At 45.1% G+C, this 15400-nt stretch overlaps 1 protein-coding gene across 5 annotated transcripts in view; it reads left to right on the forward strand.

Annotated features, from left to right (window-relative positions):
* FAN1 (FANCD2 and FANCI associated nuclease 1) overlaps positions 1-15400 on the forward strand; it is a 50573-nt gene that overhangs the window by 26980 nt on the left and 8193 nt on the right. For 4 of the 5 annotated variants that reach the window (XM_044980914.1, XM_044980912.1, XM_044980913.1 and 1 more), the window contains 6 exons: positions 4747-4911; positions 6022-6190; positions 7637-7740; positions 9604-9798; positions 11311-11439; positions 13678-13894. In XM_044980914.1, the coding sequence (XP_044836849.1) occupies positions 4747-4911; positions 6022-6190; positions 7637-7740; positions 9604-9798; positions 11311-11439; positions 13678-13815 (900 nt within the window). In that variant the 3' untranslated portion in view covers positions 13816-13894. Of the gene's footprint in view, positions 1-4746; positions 4912-6021; positions 6191-7636; positions 7741-9603; positions 9799-11310; positions 11440-13677; positions 13895-15400 lie in introns of those variants that run through there. The other variant, XM_044980915.1, reaches the window with a different exon arrangement.

The following is a 15400-nucleotide window of genomic DNA, read 5'->3' on the forward strand; positions in this document are numbered from 1 at the left end:
TCAGTGTTCTGAACTCATAGTAGAAATGGTATGAGAAGAGTGTGATCAATAGATAGTAAACTTACTATTACCTGAAAAATGGCTCACCAAAGGGTTAAATTCAGCAAAGCCCAGAGAGAACTGGCCTTGTTACTTGCTGTTCCGTGAGGGGCAGCACTTCTGGCAAGTGGAAGCCAGGAGTAACCCAGTATTGCTCTTTAGCTATGTCTACACTATACAGCAGCTGGGAATGTGCCTCCCAACCCAGGGAGACAGACTTCTGCTACTTTGGCTTGAGCTAGAGCACTAAAAATAGCAGTGTAGCTGTTGTGGCACTGGCTGAGGTTCAGGCTAGCTCCCTGAGCTTGGACCTACCTGATATCCTGGGCCTGAGAACGGTTGGCCTATGAGTCTCCGCTGATGCCACAACCTCTACACAACGCTCCCAGCTGCAGTGTAGACATACCCTCTGTGCCCTCCTAGTGGCTAGACTATGTACAGAGGTTTGATTTTTGCTACCACTTTTGAGCTAATTGACCTGGTTCGTTAGCTCACGTAGTAGAGACTCCTGCTTTTAGATATAGGGGTCCCAGATTCACTCCCCACAAACAGCTCTTCCGGGGCAACATTGCCCAGGCCTTAGCCCTAGAGTTCCCATGCCACAACTCCAAACTGCACCCAAAATCCATGTAGAGAAAGCACAGCCCATCAGTCTCAGACTGAGTGAGAAGTTAGGATCCAGAATAAGGCATTGTAAAGGACATGTGGTGGGCCATGTTTATCCTGCTGTGTGGAACTCTGGAGCCTGTATTGGAAGTACATCGGGGAGGGATTTGCTCCGCTTTTGCCTGACAACCTTGCCCCTCCATGGGATGAGTTTATAAAAGCAAATTAATTGTGCAGTGGGTAAACTTGCCAGTCTCTAGCTGCCTGATACAATTCAGGCTTTCAGAGACACCGTGTCCATGGAGACCAGTCCTTGGGTTTCTAAGTGATTAGTTGGCAGGTGGCCAAGGGGGAGAGATGTAACAGCTTGGGAATGGCATAGCATGTTTGGATGTAATGATTATATAAGGTCTTATAGAGGCACTTTTAGGCAGACATTTGCGGCAGACTCTGGTGGAACCAGTGGCACCAATTTGCAGGTCTGGGTCTGCCTTTCACCTCCACTCTCTTTCAGTAAGCAGGTGCTGCTATTGGTGCATGAGACATCACTGTGATAAAGCAGCCAGCAGCAAAAGTCTGTTTGCTCCAAATTTTGTGGCTCAGCACCCTAAGGCTATGTCTGCATTTACGGTGGGGTGTAGAATACATACACTGCACCCTCCCCCAGCAACAATATACATAGAGTGTAGATGGTGAGGCACTGCTGTGGCGAGTAAAGACACCCCATAACCTTAAGGTATGTACCCTACATGGCTCTCTGTATTCCTAAGCAGCACCTCCTCGCCTACACTGTTTTTAGCAGTGTAGTGTCCTGCTGCCTCTCCCCACTGATAGGAGTGGGAAAGGCTCTGACAAGGGGAGGCAGTGGAGAAAGGATTTGCAGCTCCCTGTTGTGAGAGCCTTTCCCTGCTGCCCTCCTCCCCCTGCCAGAGATTCTGGCTGATGTGTCTAGCTACACACTGCAGCACGGATGCAGCCTGCTGTTCACTGCAGCATGTAGCTACACATACCCTACATGCCGCCACCCATGTAGACAAAGTCTGAGTGTGACCCAGTTGCCCTTCTCCTACCCCATCTGCACCAGCCCACTCAGAGCTGGTGCAGAATCTCTCCCTCTGGTTTCCAGATGGAGCTGAGATGCTGGCTGCAGCTGCCTGGCAACTGATCTGTTGTTTGTGTTAGAGTTGCTCCTACAAGTCCTAACTTTCATCAGTGCCCAATTGTGCTAGGCACTGTATATACACATAGTAAGAAAGAGTCTCTGCCCTGAATAGTTTACAGTTTAAATAATATAAGACAATAGAAGGTGGGAGAAAGGAAGCATTATTGTTCCCATTTTACAGACGAGGACTGAATGAGGCTTAGAAATATGAAGTACCTTGCCAATGGTCACACAAAAAGTCTGTGGCAGAGCCAAGTTCTCCCAAGTCTCAATTTAGTGCCTTAACCCTCAGACCATCTTTCCATTCGTAAGACTGAAGTAGTGCAGAGGGCCAGGGCCGGATTAACTTTTTATGGGCCTGGCGCCAAACATATTGGGCAAGGTGCAGGGGTTGAGGGTGGGATGGTCAGTCTCCAGAGGGAAGGGTGGGCTGGGGGCAATGAGGCACAGCACGGCAGGAGCAGCCCCACTCTGTGCAGCCCAGCAGGAGGGCACTGTTTACAAACCTGCAGCTGCCAGACACACACTGGCCTGCCCAGACCTGTGCTGCCAGCATGCCCCTTCCCCTTGAGGGTGGGCCCGCACCACACTGCCCCTCTGCCCAGTGCCCCACCCTTATGACCAGCTCCCCCTCGCCCAGAGACCTCCCCCACTGGCCTCCCACCACAACCGCACAGCACCCTACCCACCACACCACTCACCCAGAGCCCCCTGCCCATAGACCTCCCCGCTGCCCACCACCTTCCTCACAGTCCCACCATCACAGCTGCACAGCACCCCATATTCCTGAGGGGATTGGCACCAAAAAAATAAAAATTCTGTGCACAATATTTTAAAATTCTGCAAATTTTATTTGTCAATAAATAAATGCGGAGGCTCCAACATGGCAGTGGGAAGCAAAGGCCACTGGTTGCATGAAGATGGAAGATTACCCTGCAGCCTCCCCCTCCCCCAACCCCGGGCCAGGGATTCGGCAGTGAAGCTGCACCCAACCCTGACACAGTGCAAGGGCCAGGCCTGCTCCAGAAACTCCCTGGGGCCCTGTGCCAGGTGCATCAGGTGTGGGTGAGCAGGCTCAGCCGGGCAGGAGGATCCAAGTGCAGAAGGACTTAATGTGGGGGGATCCAGGTGGCGGTAAGAGTTTTCTCTGTGGGGCAGTCTGGGTGCGGTTGGCTCCGTCGGGGATCTGGATGCACAGAAGCTCTTTGAGGGGTTCCAGGTTCAGGGGCAATGGAACTCTGCAGGGGATCCAGATGAAGGTGTTTGGGGCTCAGCAGGGGGGTCTAGGTGCAGGGGAGGTGGGGTTCATTGGGTGGGGGTCCAGGTGCAGGTGGTTGGGGCTCCGTGGGGAGGGTGTCTGGGGGGGCTCATCGGGATGGTACAGATGCAGGGGAAGTGGGGCTTGTCAGAGTGAGGGTTTGATGGGCCTGCTTAACAGTGGAGCCCCAGCTTCTGCCAACGGGATGCTGCATGCTGGGCTCCAGCTTCCCCCTGCCCCTGCTTTCCCCATCCCATGCCTCTTCCCCACTGCTTCATCTCCTCCTCATCCCCTGCCCTTGCTTCCCCCATTACTTTCTCTTCCCCTTCACCACTGCTCCATCTTCTCCCCACCCAACCCCCTTCCTTCCCCACTGCCTCTTTCTCCCTGCCCCCACTTCCCCTGTCCCCTTCTCTACCCCATGCCATGCCCCTTCCCCATGGCTCCATCTCCTCTCTAGGCTTGGGGGCAAGGGGAAACCGCCCCCTACCATGAGCTGGCGGAGCAGAGCAGGTTGGAGCCAGGTCGCTCCACTTCCTGCTGCCCGGTGATTGCAGGGCGGGCCTGACCCTGCACTTATGGGGTGGCGGGAAGTAGAGTGACCCGGCCCCAGCCTGCTCCGCTCCCCTGGCTCCTGGACTTTGGGGCAGGGGGAACTGCCTCCCCAGCACTCACCAGCGACACGGCTGGGAGCGGGCTGGGGCTGGGTTGCTCCACTTCCCGCTGCCTGGTGAGTGCAGCATGTGCCTGACCCCTGCTGCAGTCCCCCATGGGGAAGGGGCAGGGCTGGGGCAGAGCAGGGATGGGAAGAGGCAGGGGCAGAGCAGGGGCAGCAGCAGCTTTCCTGTCCGGCTCAGCCGGCCGGGGGATCGGGCTGGCCGGGGCCTCTTGTGACTCTGGGCCTGGCGCCATGATAAACCCGGTACTGCAGAGGGCCTATGCTGGGCTCAGTTTTACCCTCCATATATTTGCACCAAGAGCTAGCAAACCTGTTCTTGAATTAAACTGCTGTTAAAGTAGCTGGGTGCCCTTGTTGAAAAATTGGCCCCAATTAACTGGCTGCTACTACCAGAGAGCAATGCTGGGAATCAAGACTTAGATGCATTAAATCCTGTGTGTTCAGTGGCATCCTCCTCTTCGTTCCTGCATGCCACTTACTCTGAATGGATTACTTTGATCCTCTCCAGGTCTTTGTTTGCTTAACTGGTACATTTAAGTGCATTGCAGTGGTTTAGGGTAGTGGGGGAAAGCCTGGCCACATTTTTTCTTGGTCAAAAGTATGTGGCATGAGGATTTTTAGTTTAGTTTTTTTAATCAAGTATCAGACACTTTAAATATTTCATTTGAATCACATCCATTTACGGAATAGAAGTTATCATTTCCAAGTACTCTTTGGGGAAGATTTTAGTTTTGGGTTTCGCTGGTGTAAATGGGGAGTAACTCTCAGATTCTGATCCCAGTAGCACTAAGCTCTGTCTTCTGCTATTTCACTGGTGCAAAATATCACTTAAAAGGAGTTTCTTCAGAGTAAGAATAAGAAAAGAAATAGATTCCCCTTTAACACCATTCGTTATTCTCTGTTGCTTTCCTTTTTTGTGCTCTTTAAATCAGGTTCAGGCTCAGTAGAAATAGACTCACATATTCTTCCCAGGTCATTACCTAAGTTCTTCTTGGTTCCTAGGCTACTGAGTGCATTAGAAAAGGGCTGTCAGATCCATTTGTGCGCACAGGCCATCGACTCTCTCTCTACCAGCGTGCACTGCGATTGAAAGAGTCACCAAGCTGCAAGAAGTTCAGGAGCCTCTTTCAGGGGCTGCCTGTCATAACTCTGGAAGATGTTACACATGTGAGTAAAGTGTTACTGGTTCCTGAGAACCTAACAATTCCAGCTGTCTTTTCCTTCTGACTGGGATAGTAATCCTGAAAACTGGGTGTATGTGTGTATACTTCCCTGTATTTGTATTATATACTCTGTAACACAATGGGCCCAACTCTCAACTGGTGTAAATCAGCAGAGCTCCACTGATTTCAATGAAGCTATGTTGATTTATACTGGCTGTAGATCTGACCCAGCTCACCACTAAAGCTATAAAACGTTGCTGTCTGTGCCCAGAAGTCAGAAGTTTCCTGGGGTCCTTTCAGGCTGTGCTTCTGACTTACTGAATGACTTTTAATCTCACTGGGCCTCAGTTTTCCATGTATAACATGTGGGTAGATATTACCAACCTCACTGGGGGTTCGTTAGCCCTCTTTGAAGGGCTTGTGAGAATGCAGGACTGGTAGAATCAGGTTTTTGATCCATTGGAGGCAGGAACTTTCACATTAGAATGGATATTATTGTGCTTCATTCTCCCCTGCCCTGTGTAGTCATTTACACATGCACAGTGGGTGTAAAGCACACCAAACCATAGTGGTAGGACATCACACCTATTGTACACAGGTGTAAATCAATATCCAATTGTCAAGGATCAGTCCCATGGTGTGTTAATGTTTGATTTTTGGGAAATTTTGCCCAAAAGATTAGCAGGAATTTACTTCTTGATTAACTTCATAGTTAAATGCTTTTTGTGTGTGTGCAGCCTGCTAGATATTATGGATGAAATCCTGGCCCTGTTGAAATTAGTGGAAGGTTTGTCATTGACTTCACCTGATATCTACCAGGTATCCTGACTCCTAACATTCCCTTCAACCCAGAAGCTGTGCTAGTGTGGTTCATTTATGAACATTTGCAATTCTAGTTTCATTTGTCATCCAAAAATTGACTCCATTAGCAAATTGCTGTCAAGAAAATGGCAGCTTAAACTCTGAATTCTTTATTTTTAGCTGACCAATAATTCACTTGTTTTTTGAAAGTTGGTTTCTCTTTGTAAAAGCAGTGCTAGGAGAGGTAGAGATACTTAAATAAGGCTGTTCACCTTTAATGTTGGACATTAACTAGCTGTTTTGATGTATTCAGGTTACAATCAAAGGAAAGATGTGTCCCCAAACAGGGGTGGGAAAATCTGTGTTTCTAGTGGAGGACGTTGATGATCAAGAGGAAGGAGAAGACTTCACTCTGTCCACAATCATGTGTTCAGTCGAGGAGCTGGCATTAACACATTACAGACAGAATGGCTTTGATCAGGGTAATAGTAACAATTCTCTTATACCAATGCAATAATGTTAAGGAATGGACTATCAGCTACAAAGAGAGAGTCTTTTAACCCAGTTTTAGCAGTTAGTGCTCCCATTGTTTGAAAGTCAGTGAAAAGGTGCTGATTTTTTTTCCTTCCTAAAAGTAGCTGGAAATTGTACTTAAGAGCCTTTCTCCTGTACTTGATTCCTTTTCTCCTCCACATCCCAGTTGCAGTTTTGAAATGGAAAAATATATTCCTTTATCTTTCTAGATCTCCAAGTGCATTAGAAGTTTCTCATCTAGTCTTTCAGATCAATAGGCTTTTACTTAAAATAGTTTAATTCACACATGTGTAGGAGTTGAGATTCCAAAAGCTGTAACTTGTAAGTTACTGTAAGTGGCTGAGTGCCAGCAGGAGCAAGAGTTCCACTGTGGAAATTGTGTAGAAAAGGATTTTATAGACATCCCATTGTGATTATCTAGACTAGATGATCATCTCCTCCAGTCTTCAGGCATTTCAGAGTCACTGCAATTAAAAGTAGACATACATCTATTATAGCAAGAGCATCAGCAACTGCTTTAGTTAAGGTCACATAACAGATTCCTTTATTTTATTTTCAGTTGCTCATAATTTTGTGAAATTTACCATCATCCCCACAGTTTCAGAGGGATTAGGGGACTAGTAATCTTTTTCTTGTTTTATCTGTCAGGCAGTAAAAGTCTGAGTGTAGTTTATAAAATGCACATGGATTTTAACCCTTCAGTAGTAGAACAGAGTAGGCAGCCATTAAAAATATCATGTCTCAAGGGAGAACCAAGAAGCTAGGCTTTGCAACAACTCTCCTCATAGCCAGAGATCCAAACAATGGAGTGGGGAACCAAGTGAAGCATCTGTTGGACCAGTGAATCAGTGAGGAAGTTATAGAGAATGACGGAGCAGCAAGTGACATCATGCATGCTACATGGTATATTAGTGGGTGTTGCCAGATTCCCTACTCCTGCCTTACACAAAGATAGTGTGTGCTCCCAGCCATGAAACTGAAATTCCTTAGAATCCCCTTTAAAATGGAATGGAGCAGCCAACCTTCGCTGTAGCTTGTTTTGGGTAATAGACGAGATTCTTAAGGCTTTGACATGTCCAAAATGTAGTTATTTGGTAACCTTCAAAAGGGTCTTGCCTTGATTAAACTCTTTGAGTCAAGTATATTGGCATTAAACAAAGAGCCTTAGCAAATTGTGAAAGTGATATCAATACCATTAAAATGTGTTTTACTACATTTTGTTTAGTGTTAGTATCTGTTGACGGGATGTATGTGTAATCCTGAACATGATACTTTGCTCTTGCTGAACATTTTAATCTGTATTTCAGGTGAGGTTGCTTTAACTACTCAGAGATTGAAATGTGCCTATCTTTGTTTCCATGGCTGAAAATCTGAATGTGATTTTTGTCCTTCAGGGATTCATGGAGAAGGGTCCACATTTAGTACACTCTATAGCCTTCTAATGTGGGACATTATTTTCATGGATGGCATACCAGATGTTTTCAGAAATTCTTATCAGGTATTTGTGAAGGGTATTTTTCTCTATCCAAAGGTTTGTTTAAAAAAAATAGATAATTATGATAAATATCTATCACAGTCTGTTCTGGATTCACAGTGTTTTATGTGATGGCAAGTTGTATCCTGTTACTGAAATGCTCTTCATTGCTAGTTGATAGTAGTTTGCCCTGACAGGCACAGTTAGGATGTGCAGCATTCACTTACCTTTGGTGATGGTTCTTGACTAAAATCTGACTGGTACCTAAGATCTCTGATGTCCATCATTTTTCCTGATTGGAGGCCTCATGCCCTCTAATATATATATATGTATGGCCACAGAATGCTTGAAACCTTAGAAATTAATCTTTTGGTGACCTATGATGGGAAGTCAGCTTTTCTTTGCGTTCAGAGGCACATATGTGAATATACCAAATTTGACGATTCTAGCTTAGTGCAAACATACATACAGCGAGTGAGTGGTCTGCGTGAGTTTTGATGATTTCCGCTAGTGCAGCTTTCCTCTGTACTTAAACTCTACTGAAGCCCATCCTTTCCTAAATCCATTCCCTTTTATAAAATTCATCTTGTTAGACACACATCATGCCCATTTTAAAAAAAACTCAGAACCTGCTTATAACCAGGATGACTCAGAATTTAAACACACACAATGCTGTCTGTAAAGCTCTTTCACAGCTGGCCCTTTGTGTGGCGAGTTTCATTTATTAACACAGCTTAAAGGTGGCAGGAGACTCATGCCTCAGCAGAGAAGAGGTTGAAAGCTCACCTCTCCCACCTCTCTTATTCTTCCTTCCCTGCTTTTGGTTCCTACACTGTGCTCTGCTCTGAGCTCACATGCAGCAGCAAAGTGAGGAAGATTGAAATCCAGATCTCTGAAGTGCGAATCAGAAATCCAAACTTCAGTCATCGTCACTATGCAGCGAGCACAGGCATGAGAGACTAGATGGGCAACTGATAGGAGGAGAACATGGGAGCTGGGATTTTTCTGCTTGAAAACCCGTCTATTCTATAGAGCCTTTGTTCTCTGTGCAGACAGGAAAACAGAACCATTGCTCTCTCCCCATCTTATGGAATGGCACGACGCCATGCAGTGTGTAGTGATGTTTGAAATTCAATACACTTTCTGGAAACGTGTGTTCCCCAGGCTGTCATTTTCTTTGTCACTCATTTCACAGGGGAATATTTTCTTCTGTGTCTACATTCTTGATGCAGACTATTACCCTGAAGGGTTAAGTAGTACCTCCAGGGGCCCTAAGTTCTTAGCTTCTCTTGTGAACCTTGAGATATGTCTGGGTAAAAGGGGAGCCTCAGGTTAAACATTGCTAAATTAACAAGATCCTAGAACTGACTCTTCTTCATTAATTAGATGCTTTGGTTCATTAGACCAATATGTTAGGCTCTTGAATGTGTTTAGTGTTTGGTGCAGTAATCTTAAATGTGTAAGTGTAATCTATTCCATTAGACCAAGATTTCGATGGCTGCTGTGTTTTTAAATTACTTTTCTTTAAACGCAACAAAGAATCCTGTGGCACCTTATAGACTAACAGACGTTTTGCAGCATGAGCTTTCGTGGGTGAATACCCATTTCTTCTTCTTGCATCTGAAGAAGTGGGTATTCACCCACGAAAGCTCATGCTGCAAAACGTCTGTTAGTCTATAAGGTGCCACAGGATTCTTTGTTGCTTTTACAGATCCAGACTAACACGGCTACCCCTCTGATACTTTTCTTTAAACCTGCAGGATTCAAGTTAAATTGTAGCTCAACATTCAAAGCAGAGTATTTACAGTTTCAGAATCTCCATTTCTCCAAGTGCCCTTGAATTGTCAGTCTCCAGCTGCTGAGGAGTGTGTTTCCATTTTCATACAGGCATTCCCCCTGGATTTGTATACTGACAGCTTCTATGAGAACAGGAAGGACGCCATTGAATCTAGACTCCAGCTACTGCACGCGGCTTCCTCAGAGACCCTGAAAGAGATGATTGCCAATGTCTGGAATGCTCAAGAGGGAAAAGCAGCCGCACTAGTTAGCTGGGACCGGTTTACTTCTCTCCAGCAGGCTCAGGTAAAATAACAAACATCTCATCACACTTAGGCCTAGTTTCATGAAGGAACTCAGGCCTGGTGACCCTGAGTATGGCCGTGCCTAACTCATAGGTGCCTAGACCATCACTGGGATTCACAAAGCCTGAGTTCAGTGCCTAGGCTCCTGTACAATGAGAAAGGTGGGGAGAAAGGTGTCTCAGAATGGGATTAGCAAAAGCAAGCATGCTAGGTGGCTTCTCACCTAAGCCAGCTAATGGGGAATGGCAAGGGGAGAGACGTGTGCTAAACCCTGCTCCTCTTGAAGATAGGTGCCTAAATTTGAGCTGGAGGGAGGCACCTCCCTCTGCTTGGGATTCTCAGGGGGGAACCTTCTCAGGGCGTTAGACCCTGTGCTGTTTTGGCAAGAAGCTGGGCAGTGGGGAGGACCACCTCCCTCCTAGCTTTGGTTAGGGTAGTCACCTGGTTCAAGTCCCCCTCCCACCTGAGGGCAAGAAGGGATTTGAATAAGTATCTGTCACCGCTCCAAGTGAGTGCTCTAACCACTGAATTCTGGGATATTCTCATGTGGGGCTCCCTCAGTCTCTCCTGTTGAAGCTGTTCTCCTTTGCAATAATAATTTTAAAAAGAAGTCATTGGATCCTGGGCCTCTCAGCTGCTAACCATCAGCCTGTAGTGTCATCCTCATGCTTGCTCCCTCTCAAGCTGGTCCAATGATTCTTTCATTATTTATCCACAGTGAAACAGCTTCAATGCTGGGCCTGAGGGAGATTCCATTTGTGAATCCAGCCCTTAGTATTAAATCACATATGTGTTTAGCAATTTAAGGACTTGTCTGGTCCCCGTTGCCATAATGTCTGAGTACCTCACAATGCTTAATGTGCATCCCAGTGAGTTAGGGCAGTGCTGTTATTTCCATTTGATAAATGGGGAACCGAGGCACTAAGCAACTTGCCCAAATTCACCCTGGAATTCTGTGGCAATCTAGGTCTCCTAAGTCTTAAGCTAGTGCTTGAACCAGTGTTCTCTTTTGGTCCATAGGTTATGTGTACACTTACGGGTAGATTGGCACTGCTGAAATCGATGCAGTGAGTGTCGATTTAGTGGGTCTGGTGAAAACACACTAAATCGATGGGCGAGCACTCTCTGATTGATTTGTGTACTCCACCTCCTCGAGAATCATAAGGGAAGTCAATGGGAGACGCTCTCCCATCGACACAGCACAGTATAGCCACCGCGGTAAGTGGATCTAACTACGTTGCCTTCAGTTATGTTATTCATGTAACCGAAGTTGCATAACGTAGATCGATTTACCGCGATAGTGTAGAACAGCCCATAGAAGTACTCTGTGACCCTGTTGCCAGTTTTCCTGTACCACAGCTGGGAATGTTGGAGGAGCCTAATTGCAGGGAATATGTGAGATGTGTTAAGCAAATGGCAAAAAAGAAAACAGAGAAATAGCATTAAGTTGGCTTACTTTTGCAAGACTGGAAATGGCAAGATAAAGGCACTTCTTTTATTAATGTACTTGCAGAGTCTAGTGGCTTGCTTTGGGGGACCTTTTCTGAGTGGTGTATGTAGGAGGCTCTCCAAAGATCTGCGCCATTGCAGAGGGGGTCTTCCTGATCTAGTCGTGTGGAGTACGCAAGAACACCGCTTCAAGGTATGTTCTTAGCTTTGACATGAATGCAGCATACTAGGGATATTCCCTTAAACTTAAATTGAAATACTCATTTGATCCTAAATGGCATGAAAGTAAAAGAAAAGCTTCCATCTGTCATAGCAGGGGTCTTCAAACGTTTTTTGTAGTGTGGTCCACAAGCTATTCATAGACCTGTGGACTAGCTTGGTTTGCATAGCACTGCAGCAGTTGCTTATATGGAAACTATTGATATCATTTTAGCTTGCCTTTTAGTGGTTTATTAGTTGGAAGAGAGCCAGCACTAAGTGACCAAGTAGGTCTCTGCGGATGAATGCCAAATGGTTCAGGGGGCCACAGATAATTGCTTTACAGTAATTTCAGTATAGTAATGCTGACAGGGCAGGTAGCGCTACACATACTGCTGACTATAGCTCTGCTAGTTCATAAGGCACTGTTACAATTCTGTGCGTGTTCTGCCGCTTTTACTCAGACTGTGGTATGTAATCAAACACTACTTTAAAACTGAAGACCTGCCTGTGGGAGGGGAGTAAAGTGAACACCCAGGAGGACAGAGGAATAAAAACGTGACATTGGGTAGAATGTTCATTGTAGAGTTCTTCCAAGGGACCCTGGGTAACTGAACATGTACTGTGTGGCAGGGAATGTAATTTACAGTGCAGGACTGTGTTGCTGTTGCTCTGGTTTGTGCACATGCAAGGGAAGTTGGCACCAGTAGCCGTTGTGTGGAAATTCACACTACCTCATTATCAAGCCTCCTGCTCCAGGCAGTGGGGACCTAATTGTTTTCTGCCAACACTACTAATCTAGAATTTTTACTTGTAAAGAAAGATACCTGCATACACCAGTCTGGAATTATTGGGTCACCTTTGCCCTAAAAAGAATTTCTGTAGCCCTGAACTAAAAATAAATAAATAAATAAAAATAAAAAGCTATAAAGACAGCTGGATTAGTATGGATTTATGAGTTAATTACCCACCATACCTTTTCAGCTAAGGCTCCATCAGCAAAGGCTGTTCCAGACTGGTGGCATATGACCAGTAATTTATATGTAAGTGCTGTAGCTCTGCTACCCCACCTGGACTACCAGGGGATTGATAAGCGAACACTTCTCAGTACCCTAGACCCAAAAGTCATGTCCTCCGAAGCACATCAGCCTGGTGGTAGCTGCCTTGAAATACTTCCACTGAGTCTTCCTGTGCTTAAGGGTACAGGTTTCTCTGCCTAACAAGAACTTCTGACCATAAGCTAGAGTGGCAGAAGTCTTTAATCTTCCTGCTGGGACCCTCCACCAGAACTGTGTACTGGAAAGCCTTAGTTTTGTCCAGATATAATGCTAGAGCTATTTTGAATGAGAGGCAAGGCAAAGGTAATTTTGTCTGGTAAGGAACCCGGTGGCTGGCTAACAGTTGTGAAAGGTAAACTGAGATGGGGGAGAGCTTACTGGAGAGGATTGTAAACTTTCCTTTTGCACCAAACTGTGGTCTTCCCAAAAGTGGTAAGGAAAGCTTTACTTGAAGGAGACATTACGTGGTATAGTTTTAGGGTCTGTTCAATTTACTGTGGATAGCACTTACCCACCTGTAGTAGAGCGTTGCATTTTTAGGTTTATAGCAACTAGGGGACCCTGGCGTAGGGTGGGCAGAGGTTAGAAAATGATGTGTTGGGCTGCTAAGGGATAAGTTGTGGTAACTTTAAACACACAGATTTCTCATAAAAGGCAGGGGAAGAGGCACTAAAAGTAGATATAGGCCAGAACCTGGCTGCAGGAGTCTTTAAGTGTGGTAGCATTCCAAAAACTGGCTGTCTGGGATATTTGCATGAACATACATCTACTTAAAGTTGGTCTTCAGCTAAACGTGGCTCAGATGTGGGGGTTCCCCAGGAATTGTGGATTATATAAAATACTTTAACTTGGTTGTTCAGGACACGTGGTCAAAGAAACAGGGACCTAATAGGATTTTCTACTATAACTTTTACTTATAGCTGTCCAATTACTAACTGTCCTTTAACAGACAATTTAAGTACACAGGTTGATGAATTACAAAAATTAACTTCCATTCTTTAACGTAAGTATTCACATTTTGTTTAAAAACTGCAACAGCTTCCTCTTACCTTTTAACAACCATTCTTATAGTGAAAGGTATGAATGCTCTTATGTGGTACAATGTGCCTGGTTGATGCTTTCAGTTCCTAAACCGAAGCATAGGATTATTTTTTTTTTTAACTTTAACATTTCAGCTGGTGGAAGTTAAGGGTCCCAATGATCGCCTCTCCCACAAACAGATGATTTGGCTGGATGAACTGAAGAAGCTGGGAGCTGCTGTAGAAGTTTGTCATGTGGCTGCAGTTGGAGCTAAAAGTAAACGCCTCAGTTGACTATAACTGTCTCAAACATGTTTGATGGGGAGGGGGGAGAATTGACTATTTTAAAAAATAAATAATGAATATGTGCTAATGGTTGCCTCTTATTTTAAGAACCTGTCACCAAGGACATTAGATAAAAATTCCATTGGTCAGGACCTAATAAAAACATTTAAGACAGGTGCTTGTTTTGGTAAAAAATGAACAGGTTTTATTTACTGTAAATCAGGTCTCCAAAGTGGAAAAAGAGCTCAAGGTTTTCTTTAAGTAGAACATAGGGGATCTTAACTAACGAAGATAATCTGGCAGCTGTGCCTACGTTTCAGTTGTCTGAATGTAATCAAATATGCTCCAAACTGCCATAACTCAAAGCATGTTTTGTAGGAAAAACAGGAGGATCCTTCCATCCCTCACCTCCCTGCAATCTAATCTGTGCCCTCCCCTTTTCTTATTTCTTTCTGGCTCAAGGTACATCTGCAAGAATGGGCAGATGTGCATGAGCAGACTAGCTCAAGGTCATGCCTGTATTACTCAGGCAGCCATCTTCCACCCCCATGGCTATACTGATATTTTTAGTTTACTAAATCAAAGCTAGCTAGTAATTACACACCACTGGATGATGTACCATGTGGGACAAATCTTTCAGCATATTAAAATTTTAAGGCTAGTGGGATAATGAGAAGAGCTGAGTTAGGGTGCAGCAAAGAGTCCTGTGGCACCTTAGACTAACAGACGTATTGGAGCATGAGCTTTCGTATTCACCCACGAAAGCTCATGCTCCAATACGTCTGTTAGTCTATAACGTGCCACAGGACTCTTTGCTGCTTTTACAGATCTAGACTAACACAGCTACCCCTCTGATACTTAACTGTAGTAATGGCTCCCATTAACCAGTTTTGATTTATAGACAATTACAGAGTTGCTTAAAGCTGATGAGTCTGGTCACCAGATGCTAAGGGCTCACTATATGCTCCTGTTTCTTCTGAGACCTTGCACAATCCCTGATATTTTGGAAGCAATTAGATGCACTGTTCACTAGTTTACAGACAGCTGTGCCATCCAATTGACTATGGTGCTTAAAATGGTTTAATTGGCTGAGCCCTTTTAGAGTTAAATGCCATTAAGTATACTTCCCCATGAGACCAACGCCAGCTGTCCTACTTCCCTGCATGGACCATTGGCGAGTCACCAGCTAAAGGGAGAGGGGCAAGGGAGTGCAAACATTCAGTTTACAAAGAATTAACTCCCTCAAAGGTGATTACACAGTATTATCATTTCCCACTAAGGCATTACAGTAGGTTAAGTGGAGGCTCAGACTAGACACAATAAAATTAAGCTTTTAACAGAAGATTTTAAAATGTCTTTATGTGGGGGGCTGTACATAAGTAAGAGAATGGAGATTTAATGTTGTCCATTGTATGATGGATGCTTTTGAGGATAGTATTGCTACTTATGCTATATGTTAGCATGACTTGAAATGATTATTCCCTTAAAGGGACAACTGCTATGGTACCTACATACCCAATACTGAATCAAATTTGCAGCTAGTTAGATGGCTACATATTCCATACGGTGGGTATTTTCTGTAGTAAGCAGCGAT

This window comes from Mauremys mutica, chromosome 11 (genome assembly GCF_020497125.1).
Source record: "Mauremys mutica isolate MM-2020 ecotype Southern chromosome 11, ASM2049712v1, whole genome shotgun sequence".
Taxonomy (NCBI): domain Eukaryota; kingdom Metazoa; phylum Chordata; order Testudines; family Geoemydidae; genus Mauremys; species Mauremys mutica.